General features: G+C 37.1%; 1 protein-coding gene across 1 annotated transcript in view; it reads left to right on the top strand.

The window, feature by feature from the left end:
* atad2b (ATPase family AAA domain containing 2B) overlaps window positions 1–17,348 on the top strand; it is a 222,741-nt gene that overhangs the window by 191,109 nt on the left and 14,284 nt on the right. The window contains exons 23-26 of the mRNA XM_039748204.1: window positions 4,621–4,743; window positions 13,834–13,962; window positions 14,193–14,879; window positions 15,513–15,640. Coding sequence (XP_039604138.1) covers window positions 4,621–4,743; window positions 13,834–13,962; window positions 14,193–14,879; window positions 15,513–15,640 — 1,067 coding nt within the window. The remainder of the gene's footprint in view (window positions 1–4,620; window positions 4,744–13,833; window positions 13,963–14,192; window positions 14,880–15,512; window positions 15,641–17,348) is intronic.

Here is a 17,348-nt window from a genome sequence, read left to right as displayed (position 1 = left end):
AGATAATCTGTCCTCTTAAGAAGGCCTTAAGAGTTTCCCAGAGTATTCCTGCAGAGATCTCAGGGGATGTATTTGTCTCTAGAAAGAATTCAATTTGTTTGGATATAAATTCAGTACAATTCTCGTCAGCTAATAGAAGCGGATTGAGACGCCATCTGGGGTGAGTGTATGGGGCTTAGTAATTTCAGCTCCAAGATCATCGGAGCATGGTCTGAAATAACAATAGCATCGTATTTACAAGATTTAATCTTAGGCAAGAAGTTATTATCTATAAAGAAGTAATCAATCCTTGAGTAGCAATGATGTACTGGTGAGTAGAAAGAATATGTTCTTGAATTTGGGTTTAAAACCTCCAGGGATCTGATAAGTTGTGATCAGTTATAAACTTTGTAATTATCTTTGCGGTGTTAGTTGCGTTCCCCTGTGGAGGAAGTCTTATCTAAAAGTGGATTTAGAACACAATTAAAGTCCCCAGCCATTATAAGTTTATGAGTGTTCAGATTGGGAATGGATGCAAATAAATTTTGTATAAATTCCTTATCATCAACATTAGGTGCATAAACATTTATCAAAATCATTTTACAGTTAGATAAGTCTCCCATGACCATCACATATCTCCCTTCAGGATCCAATACTACATCTGATGCTACAAATGGTACTGTTCTATGTATGAGAATTCCCACCCCTCTAGTTTTCTTTGTAAAACTAGAATGGAACATTTGGCCAGTCCAGTCTTTTGCAGCCGGAACTGATCCTTACTTAGTAAGTGGGTTTCCTGTAAAAATACTATTTTAGCATTTAGACCTGTTAGGTGAGAAAGTACTTTCTTTCTCTTTAATTCGTGATTCAGGCCTTTAACATTCCAGCTTACGGTTAACTGTCCCATCATGGAGACACTGATTCTGAGTTTTTGGTGTCATATTATAGTCTTAACTGGAAGTGAAATAGTTTAGGTCTTAATTTCCTATTCCCCCAAGAGTTGTTGCCATGCAGCTTATTATTACGTTGATAGTTATAATTATAAAGATTGAGATGATAGATTAGATATAGATCAAGCCTGCTCTCTTTCTCTTCCCCTTAACCCCCACCCTCCCTTTTTGCCTCCCCAGGTGAGGCTAAAACCCACTTCATGCAGTCCCAGTCCTCTGACATACCCAGAGACAGAGCACGTCCAAAGCACATCAAGCCCCCATGCAGTGGCGCTTTAAGGTTAAAAGATAGAGATATCTGTTACCAATATAGTCTTTAAAAGAGGAAAAAAAAAAAAAAAAGAATTTTGCACTATAATATATATATATATATATATATATATATATATATATATATATATATATATATATATATATATATATATATATATTATATAATCTTCATCAATTTTAGTGCATTAAGATGATATCCCCAGATAATAAACCCAGGTGATGGTGTTAAAGATGTGTCCAAAACAAGCATAACAAGTCTTAATGCAGTAATAGCAATAACAGCAAACCAAGGGTATGATATTGAACAGTCTCATTTAGGGTACACATGAAATAATTAGAAAAGAAAAAGAGGAGGAAAACGTAATTAAGCACAATAAAACATAAACATTTAGCCCTAGTAATACTAAGTAATGATAAGTAAGTAAGTAATAATAATATAAGAATATGAGAATATATGCTGATAAAAACCCGTATTTTAAAACAAATAGATCAGACAGTAGATTATTAATCCTAGCTTTATCATTTACCGCCATGACTCACAATTATGTATCAGAATAGTCCCGGATCAGCTTTCTTAACTCATTTTCTGCCTCCTCCTTGCTAGCGAAAACATAGAAATGACCCTGCCATTCCACTTTCAGTTTTGCGGATACAGGAGGCCGTATTTGACATTGGCTTGCCGTAGCCGCTGTTTAATATTATAGAAGGCGGCGCGTTTGATAGCTGTTGCTGGAGAGAAGTCAGGGAAGACGCGAATGTGGCAATCTTCATATATAATATCTTCCTTTTTTCTGAGGAGTTCCATCACCTCTAACTTAAATGATAATCGTTCAAAACGAACTATAAAAGATCTTGGTCGGGTCTGACGGTGTTTGATCAGCGTGACGCTGTAAGCCGCTGCTATCTCAGATTCTGCTTTAAAGTCGCCCCGATTATTTTAGAAAAAGTTCAGTTGCGAATTTCACGGGTTTAAACTTTCTCGATTCTCCGGCAGCCTTCAATTCTGACATTATACCTTCTATTCCCATCTTCTAAAGCAGCCAGTCTGTCTCCAAGTTTTTCTCCGAGTTTTTTACATTCCAACTGACATTTACTGCTCTTTCCTCGGCACTGGCAGCTAGATGTTCGGCTATTTCGATCCGATTCGTGAATGTCTCACTAAGATGCTCCAATCGATCAGCAAGCGTGCTCAGTTTAGCGAGTTTTTCTCAATGCGCTCTTCAATTTTACCCAGCACCTGTCGAAGTTCAAGTTGTACCTCTTGACGCAGCCTTTCATTTGCCTGTTGGAATTCCTGTCGCAGCCTTTCATTTGCCTGTTGGATTTCCTGTCGCAGACATTCATTGGCCTGTTTCATCTCCTGTTTTAATTCCTGTTTCAGTCTCTCAAGTGCCTTTGCCGTTGCTTTCTCATTAGCCTTCTCGCTTTTCTTTATATCTTGCGTGAGCTCAGCGAGCAACACTTTCAGTTCAGATAGCTCAAATGTGCCTTCTTGTACCGTAGATGAAGCAGCAGACTCTGCTGAAGCAGGTGTCCCGCTGCTCCAGTCCAGCGTAATTGCGTAACTAAAGCCGCGGACCTCCCGGCCTTTTCCAGTTTCAGGTAATCCTCTCCAATCGGCGAGCTATCCACATCTGCACTCACGATCGCACCTTCGCTCCCCTTTTCGCTCTCAGCCGGCGACGATGTAGCGGACCGTGGTCCCGAGGAGTCTGTACTTTCGCCCATCTGATCCAGGTCTGTCTCTGAGAGGCCGTATCTCGAACTAGGGCTTGCTGATCGCAGCTTGGATGTAGCTTTAGTCTTCGATTCTTTCGACCCCTTCTTGTTGGCCATGTTTATATGTGTTTACATATACTGTAGCGGTCCCTCTCGGGTTGAATAAATACAGGATATCTCAGAATAATAAGCAAATAATATGAAAAATAGCACCACTGCTAGCGGGGCTCCACTTCAGACGTCCATCTCTCGCATCGGACGAGACCAATGAATGGCAGGCTGTCTTTTGACTGGCCCATGTAGAACATAGTCACAAATACTGTGCTATGAAAAAAAAAATTTTTTTTCAAAGATTATGTGAGTTTAATGACAACTGAATTGGCATACATGCCTTTTTTAAGAGCCTGGGCTGCATCTGCTGACTCTAGCTTTGTTCTAATCTACCCAAGACATCTTTATTTTATAGTGTTACTTGATTTCTTCTGTATGACTGAGATAATCCTAAATATGAAGTTATTCACCATGTATCAGAGTAAACAAACTTATGGTGCTACTCTTGAATGGTTATATTCAGAGGAATGAGTTTTGTTTAACTGTGTCCTTTGATATATTACATTCCAGTTTGCATACTGCACAGTAAACTATAATGTAGCCCGTTGAGTGTAAGTAGCCAATCTGGGAGCTAAAGTTACTATTGTTGCTAATGATCAACCAAATGGAGTCACCCTAATCACATTCAGAAGGGTCCTTTGTTGTGTTGCACTTGTGAACAGAAGTATTGGAAAACCTGATATATACCAGTTGTTTCAGCTTCAGCTTAGTTGCATAGATTTCTTGTTTACTTAAAGAATGCTTATATATATCCATTTGCCTTCAGCCCTGGGCTAACAAGGGCTGTCACAGTAGAAAGGAAATGCAAACAGGTTGGACCATACCAGGTAAATTTCAGATATTGAAATTTTCAGCACCTTTATAGGCCATCTTTCCCGCATCACACAAACTGGAGTCAAAGAGCTCCAAGCAAAATTGAGTGTGTCCAGTACAAAACTTCCTTAATCATTTCCCCAGCTATGCTGTGTGGTAGAATGTGGCAAGGATCACTGAATAAGTTGCTTAATTGCTCTGGAAATAACAGTATACAAAAAAATACTATTCCATCTTAGGACCTTTATCTCCTAAGCTTATACTGGCTATTATTTAAAATGTTATTATAATACAAATTATCTGGTTACACTACTTAAAAATGAAATATGTTCCCCCTTTGAGCCTAGCCTAGCACAGTTTATTCCCTGCCAGGGGTTGTACCCAGACCCTCACATAATGAAGCACATATATCTGGTATTGACTAGAATGATACACTGTGCTTTCATTGTGCAATTCAGTTTCTCTTGATGATGGTACTACACAGATGAAATTTCTACGTAAATAGTACTTTATGGATACAAATGTCACCTTTTAGCCTGAAATCTGAACATGGCATGTTTGCTTTATTATGCTATGTTCAACACAGTGGCTCTTTTCTGATTTAAAGTTTTGTTTTAACAGGTACAAGACATCGGTACAATGTACAAGACATTAAAATAGTAAATAACAATAATTGTATAGAAGTTTGAAGCTATTATTTACAAGATTATTGAATTTCTGAACTTGTTGCTTTCATGTACGTTTGAACTCGCCTATTTTGTGTTTTCCTGGGCAGATAAAATAATAAGACACAGAGCTTGTACTCTGAAGGACACTGCACATGCAATATTTGCAGCTGAACTAGATCCAGAATTCAATCGAATGTGTGAAGAAATCAAGGAATCAAGAATGAAAAGGGGTAAGTGAGAAATAATTTTGTTATAAAGCATATAGCTCACTACTTTTTCAATGAACTGTATTAGCTACTAAGAATTGTGGAATGTTTGATTTTAACTCCACAAGTGTCATTCATTTTTTTAAGCTCCTTGATGTATTATTTGTTTGAATTCATTTAGCACAAATGAAAATTATGACAATGTATATATTATAAAAAGCCCATCTTGTGCACACTTTGGTAAGGAAGCAACAAAATATCCATTAAATTATCCATCTTCTAAACCTGCTTAACCAGGAACTTATCGTAGCAAGCAGTGGGTACAATGCAGAAGTAATCCCTGGATAGCACCCCAAACTTTTCACTGTATAAACACACTAGCATACACACACACTAGGGCCAATTTAGAATCATCAATCCCCCTGACCTACATGTCCTTAGATTCTAAGAGGAAACCAAAGTACTTACAGAAAAACCATGTAGACACATGGAGAACACACCGACTTCAAGCAGGCAGTATCCTAGATGTAAACCCTGGACTCCTTATTGTAAGGCAGCAGCACTGCCACCATGCCGCCCAAGTATGAATTGTTTAATGTATGTGCTAAAGATTTTATCAAAGTGAATAAGCTATATGGGGGTTTGTGAGTTAATGTTTTTATCCGTGTGATAGAGCAAAGATGATGCGAGTTGGATTTTTAAGAAAAGCCTTTTTTAATAAATCATCATCCAGCCCCCTACAATGCACTAGCAATTAAAACACTAGGACATGTATGCAACATAGTTTTATTATTAGTGACTAAAAAATGTGTCATTAGCCACCAACTAGTGCATGTTCAGATTTTCATTTGCCATATTCTTTTTTGTTTTGTTCCTCAGTCACTCTGCTAAATAGTGGTGCTGCATTTCATGCTTACATTCACATATAACGTTAGCTTGTGTGTGCTTGCAAAAAAATGGCTGTGAAGAAACGTTAAGTACCTCTCCGAGCAGGAAATGTTTTTTTTCAGTTTCGTGTGCAAAGGAAATTAAAAACTCCACGAGAGTGCTGCATATTAACTGCAACTGGAAGGTATATCTCTCATTCTGAATCAAAAGGTAGGAGCTGGGTGGAAAAGCTAAAATTCCAGACTAGCTGGCTATCAGACTTGAACTGGCTTTTACACAATGTGAAGGAAGACATGATGATGTGTAAGTTCTGCTGCAGCAAGTGTAGTTTAGCCAGTAAAACAGATTTTGTGGCAGGATCGTACAGCTTCAAATGTGAAACTCTAATAACACACACCTGATAGCAAATGACATGTGGCAGGCTACAAAATGATGTGTTGGGTAAAAGCAAATGTGCCGAAGAATATGCAGTGGTAAAAGGTTTCCAGACACAAAAAAGATGAATGATGAAAAAGATAAGAACTTTCAGTTAAAATAAACTTGGCATACTACATAGCAAAGAGAGAACTGAGTTTCACATAAATGAAACCACTTGCTTTGCGGCAAAAGGAAAATAGTCGGGGCATTTCACCAAATATGACAACTAATTTCAATCATTACTGAAACTTAAAAAAAAAAAAGCGCACCAAATTGTTTTGTGCTGGAATAGTGTGGCGCTCCTGATATCTATGCAAAAGCATGAAGGTCCTAGTGCTTCCAGTCTTGCTATATAATTGTGAGACGTGGACACTGATTGGACTCCTTTGATACTCTGTCTTTTCCAAGAATCCATGGGTACTGCTGGTTTCACTTTTGAACGAGCGTTTGCTCATGGAGTCCTGAATGAGGCACCATGACCTGCATTATGAGGGAGCGTCAGTTACAACACTATGGCCTTGTGGCGAAATTTCCCCGAGGGTGATCTAGCTCGCAGAATCCTCATTGTTAAGGACCCGAGTGGCTAGACCAGGCCAAGGGGATGCCCATGTAACACCTGTCTGCGACAGATAGAGGGTCATTTCTGGAGGGTGGGACTAGACCGCATATTTGCCTGGGGGATTGCCAACCAGAATCCCAAGCTGTTTTATCCTGTGGTGGGTGCAGCAACGTGCTGTACCAGTGCATGCTCCCATCCTGACCTGAAGTGTGAAATATTGTGATGGTCAGATATATGCTTTGCTAGTAAGACTTTCACCGAAACTGAATAAAAAATATATGACATGTTTAATTTTGAAGTGTGTGTTTAATGTGATTCTGAATACATAAATTGCGAGTTTAGTTAATTTATTGAAAACTGTTGTGTTTTTAAGGATGTGTGTATGTGTGTTCACTGCACAATCAGGGCCACAAGTGCTATTGTTTTATTTTTATTACTGTTAATTTTCAATATATTATTACAACAACATTTATTTATATAGCACATTTTCTTACAAATAATGTAGCTCAAAGTGCTTTACATGATGAAGAAAAGAGAATTAAAAGACAAAGTAAGAATTAGAATAAGACAACACTAATTAACATAGAATAAGAGTAAGGTCCAATAGGCAGGGAGGACAGAAAAAAGAAAAAAAAAACTCCAGACAGCTGGAGAGAAAAAATAAAATCTGCAGGGGTTCCAGGCCACGAGACCGCCCAGCCCCCTCTGGGCATTCTACCTAACATAAATGAAACCGTCCTCTTTGTATTCAGGGTTCTCTTGGAAGGACTTGATGATGATGGTCATGTAGACTTCTGGCTTTTAATCCATCAATGTAGGAACATCACGGTGCTTTGATTAGGCGGTGGTGGCGCAGATTGCCACCACAGAAAACCGGGAAAAAAAACAGAAGAGAGAGTAGGGGTTAGTATAGATTTTAAAGCCACCATGAATAGTTATTACAATGAATTGAATATACAGAGTATCAGGATAAAATGAAGGTTAAGTTATCAGAAAGCCATATTAGATAAATGTTATGTAAAAAAACAATACATTGTCTGAAATATATACAAATAGTTCATTTAAAAAATACATTTTTGAAAACTTTATACAGTATAGATCTGTTCCACTCATACAACTTTCAACGTTTCTGTAAAGAATGGATATCATAAAGAGGCTGTGCTGTAAATAATGTAATTAACAAAAATGCTTTGTTTTCTAAATAATAACATTTTATAGACCATATTTTAGAATGCGATGATATGAAGAAGCTGGATTTGTTATTTGAGACTTCAATTTTTAACATATGCTTTACATAGGCATCATCCTGAATATTTTGACATTCATTTTAAGTCAGATTATGATTTCTATATAATGGTTGCAATATTTATTTGGAATTTTATTTTAGTCGTAGCTTAAAGTGACCTTTGAAACACCTCTCCATAGTGACTACGGGCATAAGGCAGATTAGAACTAATAATAGCATAATAAACAATTTGCAGTTCACGGTCACAGAGCCGGAGCCTAGATGTTGTTCTGAATGGTCAGGTTGGCAGCATCCTTTGTATGCTTGCAGTGGCACACTTTATTTCAAAAGTGAGATGTGGAATAGCTAGTGAAGCATCAATTCACAGAACAGACATGCAGCAAAACTTAACACTGACACTACTGCAAAGAGTGTTCCCATGGGCAGCCAGGCTTAGTAGAATTTAGCAATGTTGTCTTCAGAGTTGGCAATCTCTGACAACTTATTCTGGGGGCATCCCACTGCTTCTGAAAAAGGAAGGTCTAGCAAGAAGAGTCCTCCTTATGTGTGTGACAGAGAGGGAAAACCAAAATACAGTGGAGCACCTTTTAAAGGTTTTATTTCTCATAAACGTGTGAAGTTCCAGAAATCTGCTTTTCTATAGCTATATTCTCACGCACAGCATTTTACAAATTTAAGCATTCCGTTGACTTCTGTTCCGTGCAGGGACTGAAACTATGGGCCAGGGTACTGGAAATTGCTGATGTGTTAGCAAATAAGCGGTGTGTTGCACTGCTTAGCCTCTCTGGGTAAACCAATAAAATTGTGTGCAGTTTTGGCCACTATAACATAGACAGTTCAATGTCTTTGAAACATTCTACTTCTAAATTGTGCTTACATTTTACATGTCTTTAGAACCTATTCTCTTCTCGGAAAGTTAGGGTGTTTGGGGGAACTCCCATTATGCCCTTATTTTGTGTTCAGTATTCTCCAACTGTGCAAGCTTTTTACTCTCAAGTACAGTAATTACAGTCCAAATTTCAGAGGTGCACGGACTAATTTGCATAACAAAATTGATCTTGACTGGGCAAATGTGAGTGTGACCTATGATGAACTGATTTCATGGCCAAAGATTTTCTGCTGTGGTCTTGATGTTGCTGGTGTATACTCCAGCCCCACTACAACCTTATAATTGAGTAAGTCAGTTTAAAACAAATGGGCATATGTGAAATTGATAGGTACTGTCTCATGATGACCTCCACAAAGTATGACTGAATGTTGGAACATATGACCAGCCAGTTGTTAACACTGCTTTATACAAATAGTAGTCTCCAAAGTCAACAGTTGACATAGATTTCACCCTGTATTATAATTTTATCTTGACTCAAGGAAAAACAGAAACCAACAGTTTAGGTACGTACATAAGCTTGTGTATCTTGGCATAAATTACACTTGATTTCATTCATTCAGGTTGAGCAATAAATTTCCCCTCTTAGACCCCAAACTCTACAGTCTAGGTCAGTATTAATTTAGCCTGATCACAGTGAACACTTGTGGCTACTGGTTTTCTTGTTTGTTGCATTTATAATCAGATGATGCGGTCACTGTGCTATAAAAAGGCCCTGTCCTTCAAATGAGGTGTAAAATCAAGGTCCTGACTCTCTCTGGTCAGAAAAGATCCCTGAGTATCCTTCATAAAGAGTACGATGTATCACGGTGTCCTTGCTAAATTGCCCACTGTGGCCTTGTCATTCTGGCCTCCAAATTTTCCCGTTTCTAATTGGCTAATTATCTGTTACCCCTTCACCATCTAACAACTAATGTATGGTAAGTGTAGTGGTGCAAAATGGCAGCTATCGCATCATCCAGGTGGATGCTGCACATCAGTGGTTGTTGAAGTGGTTTCCCAGTCACTACGTAAAGTACTTTGAGTAATAGAAGAAACACTATACAAATGTATAGAATTATTATTGGTATAGATAAAGATTTTTTCAGTTAATTGATCTTGGTGCAAGTATGTGTACTTTTCATTGAGTAAAAATGTAAATTAATTTTTTTTAATTTAAAGTAATTTGTTTCTTTTGGTGCAGATTGGGTTGCAGACTGTGAGTAATAAGTTGTCAAATGCAAGCAAGACTTTTTTTTTGTCATTTTTACTTTCTCGTGTACATAGTATGGAGAAAGTATTGGAATCGTGAAAAAATTTGACTTTGAGATTTTGACGAATCTTGATGTTTTAGACTTTCTTGAGTCAGAAAATACCATTTTTGAAATTGTCTGTCCGTGTGTAAACACAATAACTCGAACGCTTTGAAAGTAGGTCAAAGAGATTTTGTACACCTGCTTTACATCAAAATAAGGAATCCTATCAACTTTTAGGTCACTTCCAGCAACCGGAAGTGGTACTTTACCTGAATACATTTGCACATTTTCAAGTAAACTCTGGTTATAATTACAGATAGATGATTCAAATTTTGTATAGATATTTATAATGATAAAAAGCAAACCTATGAAATTTGAGGAAAATTACTCAACTGTTTATTTTATTTAAACAACTATCTGAATTTTTTGTATCATGGAAATATAAAATGTGTACATGATACTAAAAACTGTATTCAATATAACACATTCTTTCAATTGATATTATTAATTTTATTTTAATTTATATATCATCAATTTAACAATAATGTGTAAACATTGAACATGCCAGGTAAATATAAAGATTTAATGGGAACAATTAGCTGCTACATCCCCATCATGTTCTTGGTAATAAATTTAATTTTATGATTTTTTTTTTATTTCCACCATCAGTATCATAATTAAATGTAGCTAAATGCAGTTTTACCTTGTGATGGATGTTCGGCGAGAGTTTCCGGCCTCCACCCCCAGGCCGACAGCATGGACGTGCCCCGAATTCCAGCAGGGCCTCATGGACTTTGGAGTTGTTATACACAGCCCTGCTGGATACCTTGGGGACCACAGGGAATCGCTGTAGGGAGGCTCGTGGACTCTTATGTTCCCTATAACCTGGAAGTACGTCCTGGTCACGTGAACAGGAGAATTGACGTACTTCCAGGTTGAAGAGAAAGACTTTTACCCTGACCCGGAAGTGATAAGGACTTGTGGTCTGTTGGGCAGGAACACCTCTGGGTCAGGGGGTATAAAAGGACTCTGGGAAAGCCCAGACACTGAGCTGAGCTGGGAGGAAAGGTGGCTAAGTGTCTGGGAGTTGGAGGATTTGTTTATTGATTAATTATTGTTTATTAATAAGTAGTGTGGAGTGGAGGGTGCTTAGTGCATGTAATTATAATAATAAAAATAATTATTATTGGACTTTTAACTGGTGTTTGGCGTGTGGTACCTGAGGGTTCAAGGGAACGATTGTGCCCCCTACTGCTACAACCTATAGAAATTTATTGCAACAAATATTATATAATACTAACACTTGTCCTTTGTGTTTAAGTGACTGAAACTCTTTTTACTTTGCACGTAATCTAAGTAAATGCATATGTAATCATGAAAAAATTCCACCAATATATTCGACCTCCCTAAGTGCAGAAATATTTTACTATAAAGTTTGATTATAAATACAGATAAATGATTGTGTATTGATATTATCAAATAGTTATGATGAGAAACAAAGAGATATGTTATTTGAGAAATTTTGCATAACCGGAAGTGGTTCTGATGACCTTTTCCTCTATCTCGGTATTTAAGATAGTCGAGGGAAGCACACATTATTTAAACAGTGACAAAAAAGATACTTCTCTATAACCAGCGCATATACTTGTTTGCAAGTGCTAGTCCAATTGGTGTATTGTCAGTCTCAATGAGCTTTACTAAGACTGACTTCCATTTTGAACACAAGGATGCACCACCACAGCCAAACACCCGAAAGGTTAATACACCATGGCTACATAATTACAAAACTTAATATGGTTTGGTATACTAAAAACCTAAGTTGCTGGAAGCTGAATAATACACAGTGACTTCTTTCTATTGTAGGAAGTCTTAATTTATACAAACTGTCATTTTCAGAAAGAGAGAGTAAGTCAGAGGCACAAATCTTCCATGAAAATGAATTATTGCTAAAATATTGTCTTATTCTGTTAGGTATCCATGGTGCAGGCCAAAATGCAAATTAGTTTTTCAAAAGACAAAATGTGGAGTTAATTTTGGCTTATTTGACTGCCCCCAAACAACTGTGATTCATTAAACTTCGATTACAAACTGTGTTATAGAAAAATGGCTTGGATGCAAAGTTTAACACTGAGACAGTGTACAGAGCTGAATTGGCAAATAGTAAATTATGTAAGAAGAAAAGCATTGGATGTGGCACAGAATTGTGATTACATAGTGTTTTATTGTGGAATGGTCCTAGGGTGGGCCTGTTCTCCTTCTCAGACTTCTTATGTAGACCTCAACAGTGTGTCCAAAATGCCAACTATAACCTTTGTGTATCTACTGTTAGCATTGTCAGGATTGAATTCTACTGTAGCGGAATATCTCCCCCTTTCTTTTATGTCTATGAACTATGGAAACAGAATGGAGTACCAAAACAAGCCTGAGAGAATGCTACTCATGTACTTAGATAAGTTTAAGTAATGCAGGCACAATATACACTTTTGTTACAGTTGAAAGTAGTATGACTATGTGAGTGTACTTTTAAGAAGTCAAGTTGGGGAACATGGCCATTTAGATGTTTGATATATAATACTGATCGCTTGGAGAACTAGTTAAATGAATGACATGATTTTAAGTCAATAATGAGCGCAGGGGTTACAGGTTTACAGTACAGACTCCATCAGTTGAAACTGCTTGCTTTGGCAGTCTTGCATCTGTCAGTCTGTAATGCTTCATTTGTGTATCACCACATGGAGCTCCTTATAGCCACTTCTAAAAATACAGGCCTAAAGGGTGTTCCAAGCTATTTATGTAGCATATTGAAAAAATGTCTGTTTTTAGTATTTGCTTTTTTGTATGACCACTTATCAAAAATTTCAATTCTTTAATCTTGACTATTAATAATTTCTTCCTTAACCTAAATTGGTAGCTGAGGGCTTTAAGAAAATTTAACAGCTAAAAGACAAACCACTGAAAGAGAGAAAACATCAAGAATTTCTTGTGGTCTTTGTCTTTGATTTACTGTATATACTAAGATAAACAATAGAAAAAGAAAAAAGATGAGGACAAGTAACTGATACATAGGCACTGTTTTTCAAAACCTCAAGCACAGTGTGTTATACTTATCCAGATCCTGGGTTTGAATCCTCTACTCAATTGTCTATTTGGAGTTTATACATTATCCTTATGTCTTTGTGGGGTTTCCTTCCACATCCTAAGGGACATGCAGTTAAAAATTAAAGACGCAAGTTTATGTTTTATATGGAGATCTGACGACTTCCTTCAGATGATCATACAGAGGTGGAAATAACAACGAATTTTCTGCTCCTTTGTAGATGACCTTGTTGGATGACTTATTGTTAACAGGAACAGCTATTGGAAAGCTTTACAAACAGCCCAATTAAAATAAAGACAAAGTTAACTATAGAAAAACTTACAACTGTTGTTACTTAGTGTTCTTAAAGGTTTGGGAAAAAAAAGTTAAGTTTCACGCTGCAATGTATTGATATTACTAACTGAAAGCACAAGCAACCCATTAAATTAAAAATTAAATTCACTTAAAGACCGGCAGTACTAAGTAATAACATCTAACAAAAAATCAAACAGCCACAGAGTTTTCTACACCAACACTGAAATTTATTCATCTTATGAGACATCATCAGCAACTTACAATATATGCTCATAAAGAGAAAGGAAGTACAATATATGTATGTAAGCTAAAATAATTACAATTCACCTATGTCTTTTCCTAATTTTTTTTTCTGTCAAGCGAAGGTTATCTACATATATTTTAAAGTTTTCTTTCAATGCAAACAGTTTTGAATAACACTGTGCAGTAGAGGTGATGTTTTTGAATGCATTTTGTTAACAAATAGTTTTGTTTTATATTCTTCACGTATAGGTTTCCAGGCTGAATCAGAAAAAACAAATACTACCCCCTGCACTGGTAAGAAACCAGGTTCGTTGTCTGAGGAGTCGTCACAGAATATACAAAGGAATGGAACTGAAAGTTCTTTGAATAAGTGCAGTCGTAAGTATTGAAGATAAAAATAATGCCATGAATGTGGTGATATTAATTATATTGGTTTTAAATTGTCTAGATGTTGCATAGATTTTTCTTAATATAAGGTTCTACCAATAAAACCTTGGTGTAAGCAAATAGGGACAACAGTATTAATGAGTCCCTGACAACCCAGTGTAACTATTGTTATTAAATCAGAATGTCTGAATAATGGAAATAATTTTTTTTTTTTTTTTAAGATCACATTAGGAGAAAAGTAAGGAGACGACCACAGTGGGGGAGAGGAATAATTCGAAGAAGAAAATACTACTTAAAGAAAGAAGGTACAGAAGGAGAAGATAGTGAACCAGCAGAATTTGGAGAGCTAGAAGGCACCACTGACTGTCATGATGACACTTTGGAAGAAGAGACAGCTGATCTGTCCCTTACTCATGATGAGTCATCTTGTGATGCTTTGGAGCTTGGAAGGGTTTTGCACAGCCAGAATGGCCCCATTGCCCATCAAAATGGACACTTACCATCCACTGAGGAAGAGAGTTCCAATGAACCACCAGTATCTAGTGGAAATATTGAAAGCATTAAAGAAGATACACTTAGTCGAAAGCCTTCAGCTTCAAACTCCAGCCACCCTAAACGGGAGGACTGCATTAATGGTGATTCATCCTTGGACAGTTTATATAGTGATGTCAGTCGCAAGAGTGTAGAAGAGAGAGAACTAAATTCTAAGGAACAATCAGTGGAATTGTGTTCTATTACCACCCTTGATGGGAGTCGAAGGGTTCATGAAGGGTCATTTTCTCAAAAAGTTAATTCAGGAAAACCAGAACAAGGCCAGATGTTAAGGTCAACAGAAAATACCAGCCTCAGTACAACATCACACCAAGTTGTGGACTCTGAAACAAAAGAGAGTGATCACGAAAAAGAAGGTAGCAAAAATGTATTTGGTTTAATTGATGATCTTTTAAAGTTTTAATTTAATTTTAATTGGGTGTTATTGCTTGCTTTGCCTATTTTCTGATGGAAAAAGGCTTTGCATTTTGCAATTTCTGTACAAACACACAGTCTTTCTAAAAGAGAGGAGTTAGCTCTATCAGAAAGGAGGGCCAGATGGGAATACTTTATCCTTAGAAAAAACAATGGTTCTTTTTAGCTTTATGCTTTCACTAAATTTGACTTTTGACAATGTCACACATAAATTGTTAATTTATTTGCTTTCTTTATGTAAACAAGTGACATTTAAAGTGATGTGTGTTTGGCATTATTTTTGCTGTGTTAAAACACTACTGTAGAGATTACTTTTGCTTTTGTTTCTGCTTTATTCTATTTTAATTGTTTTGGACTATTCAAACAAATGTGCATTTTCATGTGGCCTTGACGTTCAAAATTAGTTGCTAAATTTCACATACCAAACAAGATTTCAAGTTTTTCCTGCTTGTTCTTCCAGCTTGGTTCATAAATTTAGTCCTTGTATTATGTTGCTGTTTCTTTGTATTACAGTTCTTGTTTCTTTCATTGTTTATTTGTTATCTCAATTATGACTACAACCTCATCTTTATCAGGTGCATCCAAAATGAAGAAGTGCCGAAAATCATTTTCAGAGCAGTTGAAAGCAATAAACATAGACAGTATTTCTGAGGAAGTAGTAGAATCTACACCACCATTGATTGTGAATGATGAACGACTGTCAGTAAGTACTGTTGTTTTATCATTAGAACTTGACTTTATTACATAACTGTTTACCACGAGTAAAAAAAAAAGCCTTAAATATTTAGTTTTATAGAAGAAGGTTAATCACACCTAGCATTATATGTAAAATACATGAGAACAGATTTAATGGTACATTCATTTAAACGCACATGTTAAATAGTATTTCAAGCGGAAAAAAAATGAAACTTGCTGGTCATGGTACTAGGTAGTGGTGACTGCCGATTATATGTGCAAGTAAAAATATTCTGCTCTGGCTATTGCATAGCTTGTAGATCTCAACATATAGCTAAATAAGGTGACAAATGAAGAGTCAAGTGCTGCAGCTTAATGAACAAACTTTACTTGAAAGTCTTACTTAGTATTAAATCGCCAATATTGTGAAACTTTGAAAACATACAGTACATAAAATTAAGTGAGCTTTAAGTATTATTACAAAAGAAGCACAATTGCTGCAGCTGTATTAAGACGTATCAAAATGTATCAGATAAAGAGGAATCAATCATATGTCTGTTTCTTTAACCAGCTACATCATGCAGAACATCCTAACATAAGTATTTATTTGGTTATTCTGCTTTAACACAAAAATATACAAAATTGCATTATATCAAGTTTCAAACATTAATGATAATAAAGCTGTCAAACATCTTTCTGGAGATTCAGTATAGACAACTGCAATGAAGCCACATGATTTTAGTAAAAGCTGATGCTTTTAAATGGTCAGTGTGGGAGGATTTAATGATATTTTATCATTAGGAATTGAATGTGACTGTACTGCTAAGGAAAGACTGTGAGTGCATCATTAATGAATGAGTTATGATTGTAGAGAAATAATTTAGGATTACACCATTACAGAAGATCCTGCAAATCCATGACAAAGAATTTCACTGTACTTTGTATATACAACAATAATCTTAGATTTGAACTTTGAAAGATTCCATGGAATAAATAATAAATTGAATAAGCTCTTGCAGATATTAATGAAACAAAAAATTTATATTGTTCTTAGTTTAACAAGAGTAATATTTTTTATGGAAACAATATCTTAATTGACGAGTAGAGTATTTAGAGGTCTAGTCTAAAGCATTCAGTCATTTACATTGACTGCTCTAAACTGTTTTTTTTTTTTATGTGGATTGTGCCTTCTAATGAGCTACCTGATGCCTGTAATTGCTTTTTTTGCTGGGATTGGCTGTTGCTTATTAAATTAATTGATGTATATACCCTGTCAGGGATGCCAGGGGCAATGACCCAGCAGGGACACCGTGCGGGACCAGATGTGGGTCTACGCCCACCCTGGATCACGTGGGGGCCGCCTTCCTGGTTGCTTTGGGGGCCACGGGTTGAGGGCATGGAAGCCCAACCCTGTAGGGGCCCGTGGTCACCGCCAGGAGGCACCCCAATGCCTTGGGGACCTGTTACCTCAGCACTTCCGCCACACCAGGAAGTGCTGGGGGGAAGAATTAAAAGGGCGCCCGGAGAGCTGCCGGGAGAACAGCGGGCACTTCCGCCATGCTGGGGCGTGGCCAATGAAGGAGTGCCGGGAATCACCTGGAGCTCATCCGGGAGAATATAAAAGGGGCCGTCTCCCTTCATTCAGGGCTGGAGTCGGGTGGAAGCAGGACGAGGCAGAAGAGAGTGTGGAGGCGGCCCGAAGAGAAGGCATTTGTGTGGCCAGGGCTGTGTGTTGG

This window comes from Polypterus senegalus, chromosome 3 (assembly GCF_016835505.1).
Source record: "Polypterus senegalus isolate Bchr_013 chromosome 3, ASM1683550v1, whole genome shotgun sequence".
NCBI lineage: Eukaryota > Metazoa > Chordata > Cladistia > Polypteriformes > Polypteridae > Polypterus > Polypterus senegalus.
Note: the sequence above shows the minus strand (reverse complement) of the source record. Positions and strands in the feature narration are given on the sequence as shown.